At 41.9% G+C, this 22570-nt stretch overlaps 1 protein-coding gene and 1 long non-coding RNA gene across 3 annotated transcripts in view; one reads left to right on the forward strand and one right to left on the reverse strand.

Annotated features, from left to right (window-relative positions):
• The window catches only part of PEAK1 (pseudopodium enriched atypical kinase 1), a 204726-nt gene that overhangs the window by 174934 nt on the left and 7222 nt on the right, over window positions 1-22570 (forward strand). The window contains 1 exon segment of the mRNA XM_032468993.1: window positions 7173-7918. Coding sequence (XP_032324884.1) covers window positions 7173-7918 — 746 coding nt within the window.
• On the reverse strand, window positions 1815-11257 carry LOC116660212. Of its 2 annotated transcripts, none has more exons than XR_004315618.1 (3): window positions 10192-11257; window positions 9189-9341; window positions 1815-4399 (listed from the first exon to the last, which is right to left on the reverse strand). It is a non-coding gene; the product is annotated as an uncharacterized LOC116660212 (long non-coding RNA). The 2 variants fall into 2 exon arrangements; XR_004315617.1 differs by having other exon boundaries at window positions 9189-9356.

Here is a 22570-nt window from a genome sequence, read left to right on the forward strand (position 1 = left end):
ACTGGACTATGGCTCCCTCTCTTTTTTTTTTTTTTTAAGTCATCTACTTTGAGACACAAAATTTAAGACTATTTTTAAAAAGATTATGATTAGAGTACAAAAATACGAAGTCATAATGCTCCATCAGAAAAATATCTTTCCTTCTATTCCCCTAGAAATATTTCCTTCTGTTTCCCTATTGCTTTACTTTTAAAAATACGTGATGCTCGTAAAATGTTGCCTAGCTATTCTTAAGTGCTTAAGTGGCTGTACTTGACTCCATAGGGTTTGCTACATGGTCAGTTGCTTCTTTGGAAAGGTTTTACTATGTGAGGAAAGTAATAACTGAGTAATAGATAGGGCTGACTCCATCAGTTCTACAAACTGATAGGGTTTTTTTTGTTTTAATTTTTTGGTTTTTTGTTGTTATTTTTTCCTAATGCAACAAGTAACCCCTCAGGTTCAGCATTTTTCCCCCTTTTCCTTAACATAAATAAAGCAAACTTTATTTTTTGTATAATTGAATTATTAGATTTTAGAGCTACACTATGCAGTATGGTAGCCAGTAGCCACATGTGGCTATTTAAATTTAAATTCATTAAAATATCAATAAAAATTCAGTTCCTCAGTCTCACTTGCAATATTTCAAGTGCCCAGTAGCCACATGTGGCTAGTAGCTACTGTAGTCAGCATGCAGATGCAGAACATTTCTGTTGTCACAGAAAGTTCTATTGAACAGCACTACTTTAAAAGATCAGTTATTTGGGGGATTTGTATTGAATCTGTGAGCACAAAAATCAGTGGTTTTTATGCAACTTGACAACTCCTTAAGAAGGTTGCCCCTTACAGAGTGATGGTTTTCCTCTGGGTGATGGTGATATGAGATCACTGAACAAACTCTGATCTATAACACCTTAATTGACCTCAAACTGAGTCTAGCAGAGTATCTGCCACCCAAAATGATTTCCCGAAGAAGTGATAGAAGGTTTTTTTAATCAGACCTTCAACATTTTCCCCATGTTTCTTACGTCTATCTCAAAATGTCTAGGAGAAATATCACTAGATTTTTTTATGTGGCACACCTGACTGCTTTATCAGCCTGCTAAAATCAGGAGCTTGTAATGACTTCTACTCTGTTGGAAATTAGTTGGTGACTTTAGCTCTCCTTCACTCACTTTGTAACTGAGTACTCTAGACATTCCTTTTTAGAGAAATCTATCACGCCTCCCTTCACTGGACAGTTCGGCTCGTTCCTCTTTCTTTGTGCCTATAACCTGGTGCATTATCTGAAACACACAGAAGGTGCTAAGAACACGTTTGAATGAATGTGCTGAAAATGACTTTAACAATTGACTTTGTAAGATTCAGGTTAGGGAAATCATGCTCTCCTGAGGAAAGTTCAAATAAGAAAATTTCAAGCCCTGGTTCATGTGTTCCATTAATCAGCTGGCTTTTTGCCCCTAACATGGGACTTAAATCAGGGGTTTCCTAAATAAAGAATTATGTAAGCCATACCTCAGCTTGCTTTCTACATGTCCCCATGAGAAACTGTCCACGTTTCTTATCTTACTTACCTGAGCATCTCCTTAAGGTTGCAGCCTTTAAACACTGAAAGAAAACACCTGAAAGTCTTCTGTCTCTAAAACTTCCTTTGGCAATGTATTGACCGTCTGTTAAACTTTAAAGAATAGATATATTTAAAGGAATGTCATTACATTGCCAGCCTTGATTTTGTAATTATGGAGTAATGTCATCGTAAACAGCAGCTTAAAAAAAAATTCTAAAGGACATATTACCATTCATTTATTTACTCAACAAATAATTTTTGAGGAATAACAAATAATTCTATGGGCCAGACATTAAGTCACACAATGCAAAGTTAATTATTTGAACCAAAGATTAAACAATTGCACATTTTAAAATTATCTGGATGTTTTTTTAAAAAGTGAGATTGACAGCTTTGAACATTTGTTTATGCATTTGTTGTACTTCCTACAATTGCAATTATCTCTATTTAAAAAGAAACCGTGGGCTGTGTTCCTATCTTTTAAGTTAGCTGCATTCACATTTAAAAATAGTTTCCCATATCCTGGAATTAGTTGTCAGAGTGCAATATTCAAATTACATAGATAACTTAGCCACAAATAATCTCTGTTCTTGGAAAGGTTCTCATTAATGAGATCTTAAAAAAGTTGTCTGTCAGCTGCCACAACACTGACATTCTTTAAAGTGGCCCGTGTGTCTCTTTATTTGAGGCTAAGCCTGAGCCCGAAGTGGTCTTGAAGGTCAGCTTTGTTTTATCATTTGGCATGAAGTTGATGTCCCCCCGTGGTTTGCCAGTTGGTCCTTACATTTAACTGTGGTGGGACCATGTGCCAGTAATAATGCCCAGGTGGGTTAGGACTCTTCCTCCCGAGCTGATGATGCCTGCTGCCGGGGGAACGGTACAGTGAGTGCTGGGCTCAGCCAGCCGGAGGCCCACTCATTTGACAAGGCTGGTGCCCAGTGTAGTGTGTGGCATCTATATTTATAAACTCCAGTGCTTCTTTCCCAGTTTGGTAATGGTCATCTCTTCTGCTGTCCTCTCCCTCTCTGTTCTCATCTATATTACTTGTCATGAGCCCTGGGAAAAGATTAGGGATGAAGATTGAAATTACAGTTTAAATAGAAAAATATATTCCATTTATTTTGGCTTTAACACTTTCATTTGCTGAACACCAGCTATCTCCCGGGAACCAGGCTCGGCACTGGGAGTACTAGTGCTGTCTTTAAGGACTCCTGGTCTTTGGGAAAGACAGGCGTGGCAGCTGGACTCTTAGGAGCTCATGTGTAGTTGCTGTGATGCAGATATTTAAAAGTTTAATGAAAGCCGCTGCCCGGAGGACTCTAGGAGAGGGTCACCAAGGTTTTAAGCTTAAAAGAAGAGTAGTTGTTTGACAGATTGACAAGCAAGGGATAACAGTCCCAGTAGAGAAAAGAGTATATAAAAGGCCTGAAGCTTGATAGAAAAATGAATGTTCAGTTAACTACAAGTAATTAATTAAAGACAGTTCCAGTGCAGAGTGAAAGGAGCAGAGTTGGCAAGATGAGGCAGAGTGGAAAAGCCGGCTAGATCATAAATGGTATGCACGTATCACAGTGAGTATCTTTTACCTGTAGGAAATGGAGAGCCATTGAAGAATTTTGAATAGAGGGACATGATCAGGATTTTTAAAAGATCAGTCTGGAAGCTACCTACAGGGATGACTGGAGGCAGGGACACTGACTAGGAAACGGTGACATTCCAGTCTTACTGGAATAAAGAGCTAATTGTGCTCATTAGCATACTGCTCCTATCCAAATGGGGCATCATCAAGTGCCTTTAATCCCCAGCACCCTAAAATTGTAATGATTGTCGGGTCTTAAGGAAACACTTGCTGTGATTTTTTTGTGATATTGTGTCTTCAATGAGAGTGCCTTCCAGTAGATCTAAGTAGTGATATAATTATTATTTTGAGTTTTTTCGCTGTGTAATCATCTTTAAAATGTTGATCTTTAGAGATAATATTTTTCTTATTTCCTTTCTATTTATTATATCAATCATGTAGGTTTTAAGAGCCCGTAACAATCATTTTCCTTCTGAGGAGTCTCAAATACCCTTTTTGCTTCTTTGAAGTTAGTGTCATTAAATTATTCCCTTTTAATCCGTCTTTCATCATTTGATTTTTGGAACGTGATATAAAGCCATATTTGTCAGTCTGAAGACATTTTTAAGTGGGGAGAAAGTATAAAGATAGAGTTTGAAGCACAAAAGGAAAGGAAAAGGAAGTATGAGTGTGGTTTAGTCAAACATATTTGTCCAAAAGAACTTACTTAGTATATAGCAAGGCAAGATTTAGAACACAATCTATTTTTTTTTTCTGTGTAGAGAGCTGGTATGCCACAAAAATGTAGAGTATGTGATGTTATATCAGGCCTGCTGAAAGCTGAGCTTAGATCCGGTCCCAGAGGCTTGAGAAGAATGTACAGGATTAAAAGTTTAAAATAAAAACAGCTAAGATACGAAGCTTTTAAAACATTGACCCAGATGATTGGAATTCAGTTAGGAGAACTTGTCCTTCTTGGAGGAAAAAAAAGAAAAGAAAAGAAAACACAGAACACTTCTAGACGTGGGAGAACGGCTTGATCTAGTCGCATGAGCTGTAGAATGCTCGCTGTTTCATTTGAAACGCAAACGTTTGATTCCCGTGTGGAAATCTTTGCTCCCAGGAGATCGTATCCCATTGTCTGGGGAGAGAAACCACTGTTCATTATCTCTGTGTCCTTGCTGTCTTGGCTGTCCATTTTCATTTTGGAATGATGACCATCTCTGCTGACTCTGTCCTTCAGTCTGGCAGCTGTTGACTGCACACCTGCTGCCTGTCTCGTACCACCCGAGGTTCTGAGGGAATGTAAAAAAAATACATACACACGTTAAAAAAGACAAAAAGCGCTAAGAGAACACAGAGGGAGAAGTGATGGCTCCCAGTTTGGAGAGAGGGACTGGAGAAGAGGGAGGACTTCAGTGGAGAAAGAGCCATCCAAGCTGGGCTTAGGATGGAACACCTTTACTAAGGCAGAGATGTAAAAATAAAAGCATGGAGCATATTCAAAGAACGGGAGTTGAGTGATTCTTGTGGGAGGGTTGATGAAAAACAGTGGTAGATAAGACTGAGAGCCTTGCCCGACTCCCTGAGGAGTTTGGACTTTATTCTGTCGGTGGTGAAGGTGGCGTGATCGGCCCTCTGCCGCCGCCTCTGGTCAGCATTAAAGAGGTGCTGGTGGAGACAAAGCTTGTCTCACTCGTCAGTCAGATCTGAGCTAATTTGAAAGGAAAAAAAAGGTGCTTTTGGAATTCTCCATTCCTTCTGTGCCCGGGATTGTTTTTGTTTGTTCTAATTTAGAAAAATGGGTAGGAAATGGTGCCCCATATAAAGCCTATCCTGAGGTCCACGCTGGAAGGAGTGAGAATAGGTTCATGTTTCTAGGTTTTTTGTTCATTAATTCATTTCTTCCCTCCTTCCTTCCATTCCTTTGCTTTGTCCTGTGTATACAAATGAGACAAATCTCTGCCCTCAATGAGCAAACCCATAGGGAATTCAGATAGGGACACAAGTCAGGTGTTTTGAGTTTTTAGAGAGAATTGTTCACAGGATATAGCTGAGGTCCCAAGGAAGAAGAGGTCAGTTTTGTCTCTTTTTTCTCTTGTAGCCCTAAATATTTATTCCTGTGTTTATCAGGAGGTATTTATTGAGCATCTGTTATACACAGGCCCAATTATTGACGTCAAGAACACAACAGTGAGTAAAACAAAAGTCCTGGCCCTCTTAGAGCTTAACATGCTCATATTCTTTCTCTCCCTCATTCTCATGCTGTCTATATATACATACTTTTGTTCATATTTGTATGTAATACAGCTCTGTTTCTTGTAAGAGAATTTTACTACATGCTATTAGTGGAGAAAGGGGGTCCTTAGGTTTGCTTATATATTGTCACAGTTTGTATAAATGCTTCGGTATTCTTAGAGTTACATGCATGGGAAATGGAATATATTGTTATTGCAATCACAGTTTATATTGGTGCTTACCCTTGGCATTGCTGCAAGGACATGATTTTAATAAAACAAACCACCGACTTTATTCGTTATCACCCTCAAGACCATCCAGTGCCTTCTATTCTGTCTGATCCTCAGTAGGAACATCTATTAGTTTCCTAGGGCTGCTGTAACAAAGTACCACAAACTGCGTGGCTTAAAACAGGAGAAATTTATTTACCCACAGTGCTGGAAGCTAAGAGTCTGAAATCAAGGTGTTAGCAAGGCTATGTTCCCTCTGAGACCCTGGGTAGAATCCTTCCTTATTTCTTCCTAGCATCAGGTCGTGGCCATCAATCCTTAGTGTCCCTGGCTTGCAGCTGCATTACTCCAGTCTCTGCCTCTGTCATCACATGGGGTTCTCCTTGTGTGTCTGACTTCATAGGACATTTTCCCCTTACAAGTTCACAAGTGATAATTGGATTGAGGCCCACCCTAATGACCTGACCTTAACTTGATTACCTTTACAGAGACTATTTCCAAATAAGGTCACATTCATAGGTATCAGAGGTTAGGACTTCAGTATATTTTGGGAGAGAGGACATAATTCAACTCATAACAGAGTATTATGCCCTAACTCTGAGACAGTGAGTGAAGATCTCATTTGAATAACATTACTAATTTTTATAATTTTATTAAAATTTCATGGTCTGTTTCTGTCTTTAAAAAAATAATGCCTCCTTCCTCATTATAAAGTAAGTCCTGGAGGTGTCACTGATCACTTACATGTATGTTTTATCTTCTTCAAAGCATAAATGCTGGAAAGGAAGCAAAGATGATTGGCTCTGTAACTAGGGCTTATAAGAGAGATTCAAAAGTAGCATCTCTCAAATCACAGTTTATATGCCTCCCCCCAAATAAAACAGAATCACATAACAGTTTGTGGATGATGTTTGAAACAGCAGTTGACTGCTCATATACATGGTTTCCCTTACCAAAATCACGGGGATCTTATACATAAGCAAGTTTAAGCAGTGCCAGAATCCACCTCTGTAGTGAAATAAAATAACGTAGTTTATGAAATTGTATTCATATGTGCTGGATTGAAACTGACAAGTGCTGTGTACAGTACAATATAACTTTGGAACAAAGTTAAAAGAATAGAATAGAATATTCTGAGCAACAGTCTAGCAGTCTCATTTGCTGGTTCCAATTGTTTTTAATAATGCTCCCAAGTATTTTTTTAATCCACAAATGCTATCATCTCTACTCTGTCACAATGCAATTATTTGAGTGTCTGTCATTCCTTAATATTCTAGTGTGGTAAATACAGCACTCTTGGGGCCAAGAGTGGAGAATCTGAATTCCTTCTTGAAAAGAAAGCCCATCACCCTGTTTCTATAGCAAAGAAATACTGCGACATTGTTCACATTTGTTGCTGCCATCAAGGCTTGGACTCTTACCTTTAAATTTAGCTATTTGTTCTTTGGTTGTTTTCTTTTGCATTTTGAATCAAGGTATTGACTCCTTATATTCTCGTGGCTACCTCTCTTATTTCTGCTTAAGTTTCAGTTATGTAACAAGAATGAAAACTTACTTATTCTTTACTCTTTCTTTCTTTCTTTCTTTTAAAACAATACAGGGCAATCTAGAGCAGCCATGATACCTCCCAAGCATCCACGGCAGCCTAAGGGAGCTTTGGATGATGCCATTGCCTTTGGTGGGAAAACAGACCAAGAAACACCTAATGCTCCTCAACTTACACCACCCCCACTGCCAAAGAAAATGATCATAAGAGCCAATACAGAGCCAGTCTCCAGAGACCTCCAAAAATGCCTGGAAACTACTCTTTGCGTCATGGCTAATCCCACCTACGATATCGACCCCAACTGGGATGCCAGCAGTGCTGGCTCTTCAATCAGTTCTGAACTCAAGGGGCTGGACGTTGAGTCTTATGACTCCTTGGAGAGACCTTTGCACAAGGAGCGACCTGTGCCCTCAGCAGCAAACAGCATCTCCAGCTTAACCACTCTCAGTATTAAAGATAGATTTTCCAATAGCACAGAGTCCCTGTCCAGCCGGCGTGGTCCCTCTTGCAGACAGGGCCGAGGCATCCAGAAGCCACAAAGACAAGCACTTTATCGAGGACTTGAGAATCGTGAAGAAGTAGTGTGTAAAATCCGAAGCCTTCATACAGATGCTTTGAAGAAACTGGCTGTCAAATGTGAAGACCTCTTCATGGCTGGGCAGAAAGACCAGCTCCGTTTTGGGGTGGACAGCTGGTCAGACTTCAGGCTAACCAGTGACAAGCCGTGTTGTGAGGCAGGCGATGCCGTTTACTACACAGCTTCGTATGCAAAAGATCCCCTTAATAACTACGCAGTCAAGGTGAGAAAGTATTATCAGTCTGATTTTAAGCTTCTCCAACACACTGTCACTGAGATGGCTCTTTTTTCTTTTTGTTCTCTTCATTCCTCCATTCAGCAAAACCTCACTGAGTATCCACCTTACACCAGATATTGTAAAAAGGAGATGAACTCATTACCTAGGGGAGCTAACAGATGCAAAGAGACAGACCTATTACACAGTATACTGAGTGCGAAGACAGAGGTAAACAGAATTCTGAGGCAGCTTAGAAGAGCCTTAACCCAGACTCTAGATGCCAAATAATTCTTCTTAAAGTAGGTAGCCCTTGAGCTGTGGTCGTTTGCAACGGTTCCCTGTACAAATGAGATCTGTTATGTTCCTTCCACTCTGTTTCTGTCTCTATTCTCTGGCAAATAAGAGACCCTTGTCACCTTGTTTTCTAACTCCTCTGCTTGGAAGGTAACCAATATTTTTATTGGGAACTTTTTAAGTGTTGTATATTGTAATCGTCACAAAGACTTCATGTCTTATCCATTTGACAGATAAGAAAATAAAGCTTAGGGTCACACAGCTAGCAGTAAGTAGAGCCAGGATTTCACCACAGATCTCTCTGACTCCACTCTGTCCCGTATGTCACAGGTTGATTTCTTAAATGTCTGTCACCCATTCCAGAGAGCCCACTTCTTTAAGAGGGCTAAAACTGTTAGCATCAAGAATTCTTGTGCAGTTACATTCACTGTAGCAGCAAGCCATAGGCCCAATCCAGTATAATAAATAAAGCATGGGCTTTGATGTCCAAAAGATCTGGGTTCAAAGCCACTTAGTAGTTCTATTGCAAGTTGCCACTCTGAGTCTCAATTTCCTCAGCTTTAAAAAGGGATAAGAACGGAACCTATCTCATGGGGCTGTTTGACTAAAAGTGAACAGAACGTCTCTGATAAGTACTCACTTCTTTCACTATCCCTTAGCTCCTTCCCTGGATTACTTGAAGACAGTAACAATCTTTGAGCCTCAATTTCCTCCTCTTTCAGATGTTTACAATGATGATCCATCTACTTTGTGGGTTTGAGGTCAGGATCAAGTGAGATAATGCATGTGAAAGAGTCTAAAAACATAAAGCTCTTTGTAAACTTAAGGTGATGTTCCCTGTTCCCATAGTCCTTTTTTACTGATTCTAGTCCTGGTTCAAAACCAACTAACATATCCAGATGACTTGTACATGTTAATTCGGCTTAGAAAGACCAGGTGGTGTCTTGGTAAATTAACAGATAAAGTAAGCAATTGGCCTTACCTGTCTATCAAGACGCAGTGTATGTATTTGGACCAGACCTTCAGCTGGCCGCTGTCTGCAGTGGCAGCGCCTGTGTCACCTCACGGTCTGGCAGCACTCACAGAGTGACCCTGTGCCCCAGCGCACACTTCTTAAATTAAACTGAGCGGTAAACTGCAGAGAGAGGATCTAGATTCGAGTTAATACATTGCTGTTGAGTCTAGAAAGGCATTTTGAAATTCTGTGTAGTATTCAAGAGCTGTTATACCAGTTGGGGTTATGGGACCTCATCTATCTTGGGCCTTTATTTATTGCTACAAGATCGCCAATGCAGAATGAGTACCTGTTTCAGAAAGAAACATTGAACTATCTGTTCTTTCAAAACATCTGAGAAGTAGGGCTTGGCTAACTTTATGTATTATTGCTGTGCAATCTTGTCTCTTTCCCAAATCAATGGTCTGGTATCGATTTCTTTGCTTGTAATGATGCAAAAGCAATCTCCAAAGAACAGGTGGCAAGTGGTTACATACTGGGAGCTGTTGGCAGGTTTGGGAAAGGATGTTTTACACTAAATGGCGAATATAAATGTCTCTTTGAAGGCCCTCTGGGTGTTTCTAGAAGTACCTAATTGATAGTACAACCTTAAAGGAATAAACTACTAGGACACTGTGAACCTTACCTTTGCAGAGATGAGGAAAAAAGACCAGCAGTTGGCTCACACAAACTGCTTTTTACTGTTTGTCTTCTTAAAATATCCCTTTCCCTACTAATGGAATTTAGAGTAGGCTAACAGATGTGACTGTCTCTTGAAGAGACTAAGAGGTCTTTTAAAATGTTGTAAAAGGAAGTCAGTGCTAGAGTTTAATAATTTGAAAGCCAAAGGATACTACCCCTTAAATACTAAATGCACTGCAGTAATAGAGTGCTAAGATCTTTACTTTGGGTGTCGTCTCAGTTGGCTCGGGCTGCCATAACAGCATACTATAGACTAGTTGGCTTAAACAACATAAATTTATTTTCTCACCGTTCTGGACGCTGGAAAGTCCAAGATCAAGGTTCCAGCTGATTTAGCTTCTGGCAAGGGCTCTCTTTCTGGCTTGTAGATGGCTGCCTTTTCCCTATATAGGTCCTCACATGGCTAAGGGGAGTGGGGGCTTTCCAGTTTCTCTTCTTAGGACACTAATCCATATCAGGCCCCCACCCTTGTGACCTCATTTAACCTTAATTACCTCTTTGTAGGCCCTGTCTCCAAATATAATCACAGTAGCGGTTAGCACTTCAACATATGAATTTTGGGGGTTCACAATTCAGTTCATAGCATTCTGCCCCTGCCCCGCCCCCAGAAATTCATGCCATTATCATACAAAATGTATTCAGTCCATCCCAACAGCCCCAAAGGTCTTAACTCATTCCAGCATCAACCCTAAAGTCTGAAATCCAAAGCCTCATCCAAATATCATCTAAATCAGATGGGTGAAACTCAAGATCTGATTAATCCTGAGGCAGATTTCCTCTCAGATGTGAACCTGTGAAACTAGTCACTTCCAAAATACAATGGGACAAGCATAGGGTAGATAATCCCATTCTAAAAGGGAGAAACCAGAAAGAAGGGAGGGATGATGGGTCCTGAGCAAGTCCAAATCCTTGCAAAGCAAATTCCATTAGATATTAAGGCTCAAGAATAATCCTCTTTGATTCAGTACTCTGCCCTCCAGGCCCAGTGAGGTGGCAGCATCACCCCCATGGCTCAGCTGGGCTCCCTGATCCTTTGGCTCTTTGTAGGGGCCCACCCACATGACTCTCTGTCAGGGCAGCCTACCCTTGAGACACTCACTGGGCAGGGTCCTCCTGCCTTCCCAGTTTGGAAAGACAGTCCTGCCCTTTGAAACCCAGAAGGAAACAGCCTTGCCTCTGGGCTGTCGTGGGAGTAGCAGCCCTGTGATGATCTCTGAAACACCCTCAGCGTCATTCTTCCCTTTCCTTGAAGAATAGTGCACTTTCACAGCTGAATAGCTCTGTGGTCCAGTCCTGTAGAATCCAAGAAGTCCAACAGCCTTCCTTCATTCCACCCAGCTTTCTCTGTCTCTGTAGTTCAGACTGACAGTGCCTTTGCTGGTATAATCTCATCTCTATTTCTAGCTTCTGCTGAGATGGCAGATTAAGTCCATGAGTCACACTGCAGCCTCTTTATCAAACTTGTTCTGTTACACCCTCAGTATCCTCTTTAGAACAAACTTTTTCATCTCTTGCAATGTGGCTAGGCTGAGAGTTTTCCAAATCTTCAAGCTCTGGTTCCTTTCTGCTTAACAATTGCTTCTCTGTCCCTTTGCACTTTCCTACAAGCAATTGGGCAGAAACAAACCATTCATTCCTTTAACACTTTGTTTAGAAATCTCTCAGCTAAGTATCCAGTTTCATTGCTTACAACTTCTTCCTTCCACAAATACTAAAACATAGTTTAGTCAAGTTGTTTTTTTTTTTTTTTTGCCATTTTATAAGAAAGCTCCCCATTTTCTAATTTCTAAATTAATGTTCCTCATTTCTGTCTGAGACATCACTAGAATCACCCTTAATATCCTTCTTTCTAGCAACAGTCTGTTCATGAGTGTCTGGACTTTTTCTGTCATACATCTTAATACTCTTCCAGCTTCCACCCAATTCCAAAGCCCTACATTTTGGGGTGTTTATTACCCACTTCTCAGTAACAGAATCTTACTCTTAGTCTTACTCAGCTTGGGCTGCCTCAACAAAATACTAGAGAACGAATGGCTTAAATTTTCCCCCAGTTCCAGAGACTGCAAAGGAGGATTCTTTTCCTGGCTTGTAGACAGCCACCTTCTCTCCTCATGTAAGGGCTTGGGGGTGGGGGGTGTGGAGAGTATGTCACATTGCGGGTTGGGGCTTTGACATATGAATCTTGGGAAGACACAGTTCAGTCCATAGCTTTATTCTGTTTTTCATTCAGTGTGAATAGCTTCATTATTTTTTATTGGTCTTAAAAGAAGATCACAACACAGAATACAGAAAAGTAGATTTGGAGTCAGCTGACATGGGTCCAAATTCTGAGTCTAAGGTTGTGTATTCCCAAGCAAGTCATGTCACCTCTCTTGATTTTCACATGAATGGATACTCACGACCCTAACTACCTCGTAAGGCTGTTATATACATGTGTTTATGTAGTGAAATTGCCTTTATAAACTATAAAGTGCATATAAAAGGCAGTAAAATAATGCATTATTGTTCTTAACAATAATGGAAAATTACTTCTCAGCATTCTTTCAGTCACTCACTATTATTCTTCGTTAATATTAGGCACTAGCCGGAGCGTATTTTGGTAGGTTCTGCACTTAGATATTTTCTTTCTCATTACTTCAAAGACATAAACATCTTTCCTTAATATTATGAGAGAAAGCTACTATATGTTACAATCCACCAAAATTTTAGCACTGCCAAAAATTGGAAACAAATTAAGTACCTGATATTAAGGAAACAATTTAATAAATTATGGTACATCAACCCAATGGACTGTTGGCAGCCATTAAAAATGGTCATTATGCAGACTATGTAAAATCATGGAAAACATTTTTCGTAAAATGTCACATGAAAATAGCAGAATGCTAAACACTATGATCGTAGCTTGACCTATGAATTGGTGACAAGCACATAATTTCTATGTTAGAGCTGATGGTTAGAGGCGATTTTTATTTTGTTTATAAAAAGTTGTCATAATGTCGTTTAAATGAAAAAACTAAGGAATTGGAGATCTTGGGTCATTTGACACTGCGCTTTTTGAAGGCAAGTATGCTTAGTTATTCATCTCTGTAGTCTCACCCTCTAAATACAATTATAAACAGCTCCTGTTTCACACTAGCTCCTCCCTCTGGACTGCTCTTCTGGGAAGAGCACTGTTGTCTGCAAGTGACCTATTTCAGAATCACCTTCAGGGGTCCTCGTGAAAAATGTAGTTCCCTCGATCCCGTCCCATGCCTACAAAATCCGCATCTCTAGAAGGGGGGCCTGGGTGACTGCATTATTAGGAAGCACCCCCAGGTGGTTCCTTACACACAGTGTTTGTAGACTGTTGACATAGTGGTTAAGAATTTGGACTAAGTCAGACAGACCTGGGTTTAAATTTGTGCCGTAGCAGCTCCTTAGCTTTGTTACCTTGGCCCAGTTACTTGCCTTTTCCAAGCCTTACAGTGTCTTTATCTGTAAAATGGAGAAAATGCTTCATTCTTCTTAAAGCCATTGTGAAAGATCACAAGAGTCAGTGTGCATGTAGAGATGTGTACAGTGCTCAGAGCGTCATTTGGTGCAAAGTGAGCACTCAGTCAGTGGTAGCTGTTCATTCCTCCACTCTCCCTTCTCAGGTGCCTAGAAGGTTCCTGTGTTTTCCTAAAGAATCCAGCTCTGTGAGTTTTCTTCTCTGATTTTCTGAGAACGTGTTGACAGTTCCTCTCGTGTACCTGCTCTGTACCTGGTGCATTTTTCTATCACAGCTTTCTCTGTCATGGTACAGTTATACCCTCGTATGACACTACCATCATACAATTAAACTGACATACCCCCCCCCCCACTATTACACTCAGGCTTCCCCATGGCAGGCACCATGGCTTACTAATCCTTATAACCTTTCTGTAGTATTAATCTAATATTCTTAGCATTAGTTAGCATTATACACTGTCTAATATAATTTTGTGTACACAGTAGGCATTCAATAAATATTTCTTGACCTTTTAGTAAACATTTACTGTATAAAACACTGTGATATCTGTGAGTTTACTGAAGTTCATGTGAATAAGACAGAAGCCTTCCCTCAAGGAGCATGTATTCCAGTGGGGAAGACAAAGTATAATCCGCTCTTAAACGGGACAGGTTATAATGAAAGCCCAGAGCTGTCTGTGGAATGGAAAGAGGAATAAAGATTAATAAATGAAAGAAGTCATTGTTCACACTGGTCTCAGGGCTGATAGAAAAGGGCCTCTGGTGTCCACTTCACGCCATTCTTGGTGGTGAGTGCAGTGCACGGAGTCAGGAGACCGTGTCTGGTGAGTGGCTGCATGTAGGACGAGGGCAGTGATGCTGAAACTTCCAGAAGGAGCAACCCCAGGAGGATGGTGATGTCATTAACTGAAGTATGAATCCAAAAAGCCAGAAAGATGAGCTCTCTGTGGTGCATGCCTATGGGACAGCCAAGTCAAGAGAAAACCTAGTCGGATTAAAAATGTGGGTTTGGTACTCAGAAGAGAGGTCAAGTTTACCAAGTCCTCTGATAAACTTGATTTAGTTCAAACTGTGGAAATATATGATACTATAGTAGCAGAATCTGCAAATTGGGGGAAAGCTCCCATATCTAAGTGACCCAAGGCAGGAGAATCTGGAAAAGATGTAGCAAAGGACAAGACAGAGTCAGGGTCCAGGAGTTCATTCCCTGGTGAACCTCAAAAAAAAAAAAAAAAAAAAAACCACCTTGGTAATAGTGCGAGGGGCTGTCAGATGCAGTGAGTTAGTGGGAGTGTGGAATGAGGAAGCTGCAGGGCCCGTGAGCACAGCCTGTATTTAAGTGTTTGGTGAAAGGCCAAACTGATTCCTAGCTGTATTTAACCTTCAACCCCTGTTTCTGCCTCATTCATGTCTCCTTTTATCCCCCCATCACCATTTTGTGCGCCACCTCCCAGTAAATGGGACCGTTTGTCTCTGTGGCTGCATGTTGGCTGGCCTCCAGCCTTTAACTTCCCTGCTCTAAATAAAATCCACCTTGCTTTCTCCCCCTTCAAGGAATCTGGGTAGCCACGGACCAAACGCATAATCTTCAAAGTAGACTCTAGTCAACTTTAGAAGGGCAGGCCTTCATCATTCTATACAGGAAGAAACAGAACCAAGAGGAACAATTCTGTTTGCACAGTGTCGCCAGCTTCATGGCAGGCCACTTCCCGATTCCTATGTGGAACTTTATCATACCCGAGTCCGTCGATTTGCCCTGCTGTGCCTCAGTGTTATCCCTGGATGGACAAATGGCAGCCTTTTGCCCAGAAGCAGGATAGACAGTTGGTAGAAATTATGACCCAGTCTCAGTGGGACATTCTTTTTTTCACTGTTGTCATGAGATCGTTTTATAACAAATGCTGTTGTGTGAGACTACATAAGAAATTTGATGAAATTACTTTGAAGAAGATGGTGAAAATAAGAAAAAATTATACATTTCTGACTTATTTTTCCAACAGTTCCAACTTGGTGGTAGTAGGTGTCTTGTCTGTTTAAAGCAGCCCTGGTCTCCGTTCTCAGGGATAGAGCACACAGAGCTCAGTGAGGATGTACACTCCCTCTTACTGCAGTGGGGCGGCTTCTTTTCTTCCAGCTGTGCCAAGAATCTTGTTAAAAGCTTGTAATAAAGTAGAGGTGAACTGTGGAGACCAGCATCTTTTACTGCATTTTGACTCCAGAGTCTCCATTGATCTCATTTGGGTGGATGCTGAGGAAGCAAGACACTAAATGAAAAAGCATTAATAGGAATAGCTGTGATTGGTAGGAATTTACAAGTAGCTCAGACTGTAGACTCAGGCAGTTAATTACTGGCTTGGTGACACGGGAGAAACTATGGAGGGGGAACCACTTTCACTTTCATAGTTCAACACAAATCCACACAACGTTGAAACTTCACGGAAAGTGACCAATCAGCAGCCAGCTGTGCTTACTCATAGCCATCCTAGGTCAGTGTCCACCTCATTCCAGAGCTGAATGCATGAAAAAGTGCCTTAAAGTCTCACTTGGGAATTGGTGTAGAAGGAGAGGGTGGGGTACTCATGTAAACCTAGAATCAAAATAAATTGCCTAGTGGGAAAGGACAGCCATGACTTTAATTAATGAGGTGAGAGGACATAGGAGGGAATTATAAGTTGGGGTTCAAATTAATCAAATTCCTACTCTGGGCCCTCAGCTGGTTATTGAACTGCTCTGTACCTCAGTTTCTTTAGTGTGTTGTGTAGTGTAGTGTAGTGTCATTCTGCCAGCCTAAATTACTGGCTCAGGAACACAAGTGACTTTCTTTTGACCCACATGCTGACTGAAAGCATAAAAAGATTTTGATGTGTACAAATCACAAGTAAAATAGGGAAATCTGCAGTTGACTTCTTGAATTTCTCTTCTGGATTCCAAATGTTTTTTGGGCATGTGAATATTTTTGCAGCAATTCAAGCTGTAAATTGCCTGGCCTAGCTGACTGGTCTCATGGCAGATTCCTGCAGCATGGAGTTCTGAGTCCTTGGGGCACAGACGGCATTTATATATCAAATACTTAATCCATTTGGAATGTATCTGTAACAGCACTGGGTGTGTGTGGGCCTTAGCTCTGCAGCGGCGAGTAAAGCAATACTCCTCCAAGGCCGATCGAGGAATTGAGGTCAGTCGGTGATCAGCCTGTATTCTTAGAGTGAGGCTGTCCCGAAGAGTGGATATCAATTTAGGATTTGCCGGTTTTCATCCTATCCTCTTTCCCACATACAGTTGTGCTTTTGGGCAGTGTGGCAAAGTAGCACAGCTGGTGTCCTGTGTGATCTGCAGTGTTTCTCACTTCTGCCCCCTACAGGTCATTCCCTAAACATCCACCTCGCTGGAGGCTCACTGAGGTGCTGTAAAGTGCTGAGTGGGAGCCAGAAGTGAGAACCCCTCTGAGAAAGTGGAAGTAGGCTGAAGGCATCCTAGGCCACCTGGGCCTATCATGGGAAACTAAAAGCTAGTGCGGGATATTTTTGAAGAGTCTTTTCTTGTGCAATTATTACTTTCTTTGGGGAAAAGAGAAAATTGAATGGAATGATGAAGAGCAATGTCGTTTTATGTAGTTTTGTGCAGTACAAAACCCCTGAGCCTCCAGGGCAGTCTGGGCCCCGCAGCTAGCCTTCATCCCAGTTTCACTCATTCGCACAGTCAGGTTATGCGTGTTTATTACTCAGATTTGTCTGCCGTTGCCCCTTCCCCATCACCTTGCCAACTTCCGTCTGTTTCATAAAAGCTGTTCATATATTCTAACTGCTCTGAGCCAATAAGCCCTGTAGCCACACCAGGTCAGATATCACCTTTCTCCATATTTGTACAGACATACTGAGCAGGCGCTAGGAGCCTTGCTCTGTGCTGGGCCCTGAAGATACAAATATCTACTGTTAAGACAGACAAAATGTGATGCCTGTAGTCACAGAGATGTGTATATGAGATGTAGATGCAACACAGAAAGGTTGTTTAAGGCATTTAGAACTTTTCCCCTTTGCTAGGAGTGACACATGAGAGAGCATTGAAAAAAATAAGTGGGAATCCCTCAGGCGGATGAGAGGTGAAGAGAAGCTGTAATCGGAGAGAACGCCCGGAGGGGAGGAGTAGGGCTCTGGCTGCAGGTAGATCAATGTGGCAAAAGGAGAAGAGAGGTGAAAAATAAGTCTGAAAAGGGAGGCCAGGCCAGGATTTGATCCTGTGAAGATCATGGGGAACCGCTGAGAAGTTTACTCCGTTTTTCTTTCTGAGAGGTGGCTCTGGTGGCCATGTGGAAGGTGTATTTGAGGGGAATCATGTGAGAGGCAGGGAGACCAGTTGGCAATCTTTTGTACTTGACGAGCAAGTCCTAATGGTAGCCACAGAGCTGGAGATAAGAGGATAATTTGTAAGTTATTTGGGAACAAAGTCAATAGAAGCTGGTAAGTAACTAGATGTAGGGAATGAAGATGGAGGAGAAAGCCAGAGTGAGCCTGGTGTCTCATCCCGATGTTGGGACAGATAACAGAGCCATTTACCAAGGAAGGGAGTGCTAGAAGAACAAGGAATCTGGTGGGGAAAAGTTCAGGTTTGGTTATGTTGAGTTTAAGGTGTTTATCTGTAGGACGGGGCGTTTGTGGAGAGACATCAACTAGGCCATTGTGTAGGTAAGCCGGCAGCTCAGAGGCAGGTTTGGGTTGCAGGTGTATAGTAAGCAGTCTAGCTTAATGGTTGCAACCATGAGCTTGGTGAGAGGAGTGTGTCAGTGAGAAAAGAGAGAGCAAGCTCCACCCCCGGCTGACCCCACTCCCAGCACTGGCATTTCAAGGAGCCTTTGGGAGGGAGAGTCAAGAAAGAATGGGTAACACCACCCTGCATTCAACAAGTGATTTATTCCATAGCCATGCCATCCTGTTTTACCAGATGTCCACCTTTCCCCCTCTGTTCCCTTAAACTGGGTATCTGTTCCGCTCCCCAGTACTGCGGGCAGCAAGGTGTCCCCTCTCTTTGCAGGTCCCAGGCAGTGGGGGCATTCTGAAAGGGTCGGGAATATCAGACACATAACGCGGTCTTCGTCTTCCTGGCTGCTTTTAATGAGGCTTCACAGTCAAAGCACCCCACAGTCTACTTTTAATTTGAAAGTTAGCTATCTAGGTTGAGATTATTATAACAAACATTTAAGTGCTTTATAATGGCAAATTTACCTCAAAGGTATGCAGAGTAGTTGCCATGAGCAACACGGAAAATGAGCCCCTGCATTGAAATGAATGTTTGGAATTAAACTTGTCAGTTTGCATATGAGGAACCATTGTCAGCTCTGTTTCCCCACTGGGATCGGACTTGTGTTAAGTGTTCTGTGCTTTGACCTGGGTCTAAGGAGGTCTCAGGAGAGAGTAATGTGTTTCTGATTCTGGAAGCATTTCCCCCCCATTTTCCAACAGACGATTTATCAGCGGTTCAGGAGCCCACACCCCACTGCACCTGGGGGCTCTGGCCGGATTGCTTCAGGTTGTCGTGCCCTTCAGACAGGACGTGCTGAGGGGCCATCAGATACTTGTCTGACTGCTCAGTTGGTGGGAATCAATATTTCTTCTTCCCCTGCTCTGTCCTCGCTCATCTTTATTAACGTAGACAAGCACTCAGTTTCCCTCAGGCCTGTTTTTGTGACCGTGTGTTCTCCGCATCTGTGGGTGTGGGGCCACCAGCCGGCTGCCGTCCCTTCTGATGCTCCTCCGGCTTCCTGTGGGGAAGGAAGGCCTGCCTTGTGAGTGGGCGTGGGCTGGCAGGCAGGGTCACCGTGCCCGAGAGGGGCCTTCCTTCCTGCCTGTGCTCTTCACGTGAAGCGTTCCCTGGGCATGAATTTGGCATTGCCACCTTCACAGAAGCAAGACCCTGTCCATAAAGAGAAGCAGTGGCGTGTTTTACGGGATTCACCCTTCAGCAGCCCGGTTGTGTTCTCTTGCTGCGGTTTCCATATACACAACTCCTGGATGCTAGTGTTGCAGCCCCCTCTAGTGTCACTGTGGTCCAGGCTCTCCTGGGGCTTTTCTTCCCATCCAGAAAACGTAGACAGAACAGAGTCGGCCTACACTGGCAGCATTTTAAATAGGCTTTCCCATGTGTAGTCAAAACAAATACGAGATGATTTTTCGCCCAGTGAAAAAGGGGGATCTTACATGAAGATATGGGACCGTTCCAGCTCCAGTTTTGTTCCTGTTTCAGAATTCTGCTGTGCCTAGGGGTCCTGTGGAAATCATTCTTCTTGGAGAATGGAATCTGTCTTGAGGTTCCTCCAGTAGGGAAGGAATGCGGATTCCTTTCAAGAAAGATAAATGAAAAATGGGAGGCCAGGAAGTAGGTTCTTTGATCTCTGGTGGAGAAAATACTGAGTAAGGAGAGAAGGGAAAACATCCGCCAGCAGGAAGAGCCCTGTCCGTTTGTTCTGGAAAGAGTGGCTTGTTTTCTGAAATGACTTTTGGACTAGAAATTTATCATCCGAAGTCAGATCATTTTGAGTTTTTTTAAAAACTAAAGGAGTCAAGTTATTAATATTTGAAAAATGGCTACTATGTGGTGCATAGAATAATGTAATACTCCTACCTAAATTAACATCATCCCAGACTTCATAATAAAGATTTATGAGATACTCATCATGTGAGAAATCCTATTATGGAAATCTCCATAGGTCTGTGTTTTGGATGGAACTGTTTTCATGGTTATGAGTCAATTAAAAGCCCTAGTATTTTGTTTTCTTCTTTCGCACTCCCATCTTCTCCCTTTTTCCTTTGCCTTTACATCTAGAGTGACCCATCATTCTTCAGCCTGTCTACATATTGTAAGATGAAGAGATAAGGAAGTGTTGTCCGCTCAGCTTGGCTATCTAGGCAGACCATTTTCCTTCTGAGCATCCAAAATGACCAATTTATCATGCCTTCTTCATAAATCACTTTGAACCTTTATCTCAAGTTAATCTGTGAAGCTAAACATAAATTCTTGTTGTAGTATCCATGTTCTTATCTACTCACAGAGCTCTAGAATATCTTATAAAAATGTGTGTGTGCACGCGTGTGTAGATACGATTAGAATAGTAACCACTATTAGAATATCTTCTCCGTTTCTCCTGCCAAACCGCAAGGTGACAATTTTTTTTCAGTGCAACTTGGCATAGTGAAAACTGCAGTCTTGACAAAACAGTCCTCTCTCTCTTAGCCTTGAGTTGGCCTGTCTTGGATCAGAACATGCTGCTGACCTTGACTTGTGTGGCAGGGCCGACCTGGCTTGGAGGTGTGGAACTTTAACGGTCCCTCTTTAGCTGCCTCTGGAAACCCACGGTCAGAGAGCCTCACTGCTGGGGCAAGTGGCTCTCAGACTCAAAAGAAAGATGCATTTTTCTGTCTTGCTCTCTTTGTTTGAAAAAAAATATGAGGATTCTTTAATGTGTCACTTTTAACATTTACAAGTTGCTGATTGTTTTCATCATTATCAGTGTTTTATTTGTACAGCTTTGTACTTTACAGGTATGCCCTATGTACTTGAGCTCATTTGATCCTCACAACTGCCTTGTGAAGTAGGTTTCAGTGTTTTTTATATTGTCTCCTTTATTACGGAGACTGGGACCCAGAGAAAAGCCCAAGGTTACACACCTAGTAGCAGGACTAAATGCCAGGCCTCTCAAGTCCTTGGTGAGTGTCCTTTCTACAGTGTGACAGCTAGAGTTTAACTACACAGTCTCATTCAGCCAAACTCAGTGGTACTTGATTGACTTTTCAAAGACTGAAGAGTTGGGATCTTTGAACTTCCATTCCAGCAGGCAGTGTGACAGTGAGCAAATTATTATAACTGGAAAAGAGGTTAATGGTGCCATGTCCTGGATCCACCTCCTGTACAACCAAGTGATGACTAGTATGGGATTTTTAAATACCCGGTGACACATAAATATGAAATATTGCCAACAGTACAGTATAGAAAGAGTTCATGTTGTGATTGACGAGCATGTAGGATTATATATTATACTGCATGTGCTGAGACTTTGAGAGCTTTCCAAAGGTAATACTTACTGAGAGATACATGTTTGAACTTGAACTCAGCCTAGGGATGTCTCTGTTTCAAGACTAGAAGTTTGCTTAAAGAAGAAATGCTTAGTGTGGCCCAACACTGATTTGGTAGGTGGTAGAAGACTTGAAGAAACTTGTTCTTAGGTCTCTCTCTCCCCCCAACTGTGTGTGTGGCAGTGATCACTCATGTCGAGTCTCTAACTGATAAATAGGTATCAACACAGTAAATGCCAGAGGGGTGCTCCCCTCCCCTTAGGCTCCTTTGCCTTTAATCCTTTTTTTTTTTTTAAGTATCTATTTGAATGGAAATCAGAATATGCTGTTTCTCCAAACTGAGGACCCATCAGCATCGTCCTAAGAAAATGTACGTTTTTCTATTTAAACAGAAATGGCTAGAAAAGCTTTCTAAAATTTGCTTTTCTACGTCACTGCAATAAACGGGCAACGCAAACACTACAGAGGGCCTGTTGCTGGGAGGCTTTGGTGTCTCTGAGATGTGGTGTCAGGCTCCTGCTGGGGAGGAAGCGTGGCCCATGTGTGCCCAGTTCCAGGGTTGGAGGAGCTGTCCTGACCAGGCTGTTGTGACCTGTGAATGAGTGTTGGCCCCTGAGGGTTCCGTTGTCAGCTTCTCCATATCGTATCATGAGGGTAATCATTTTAGGGGTGATTTTATTTACCTTTTGCTTTTCTAACCCTTTAAGACCCTTTAAATACAATCGTTGTTTTAGTATGTAGAACTCTTAGCTAATGTTTTTGATCAAAAAACCCTTCCTTGATGCATAACCACTTAATAAAGTTCTTTTTGAAAGGCCTGAATATTGGGCCTGAGGCCTGTTGAGACATAAAACTCAGACTCCCCTCATTGAAATGTTGGCTTTGGTCTGACTAGATCAGACCAATGATTCTCTCAAGCTTTTATCTCTACCCTGCCAGTGAGCCATGAGTGCCTGAGTTGTGACCATCACAACGACATTCACTGAAGTTAGGAATACCCAGGCCAACTGTATGTCACTCTCGTGGCCAGTGATAGAATAAGGTATTCTGGCCTATTTTATGAGCCATTCATTGAGCTGCTGTGTAAGTCTGGGCTGTAAACCTCTGCAGAAAGCA

This window comes from Camelus ferus, chromosome 27 (assembly GCF_009834535.1).
Source record: "Camelus ferus isolate YT-003-E chromosome 27, BCGSAC_Cfer_1.0, whole genome shotgun sequence".
NCBI lineage: Eukaryota > Metazoa > Chordata > Mammalia > Artiodactyla > Camelidae > Camelus > Camelus ferus.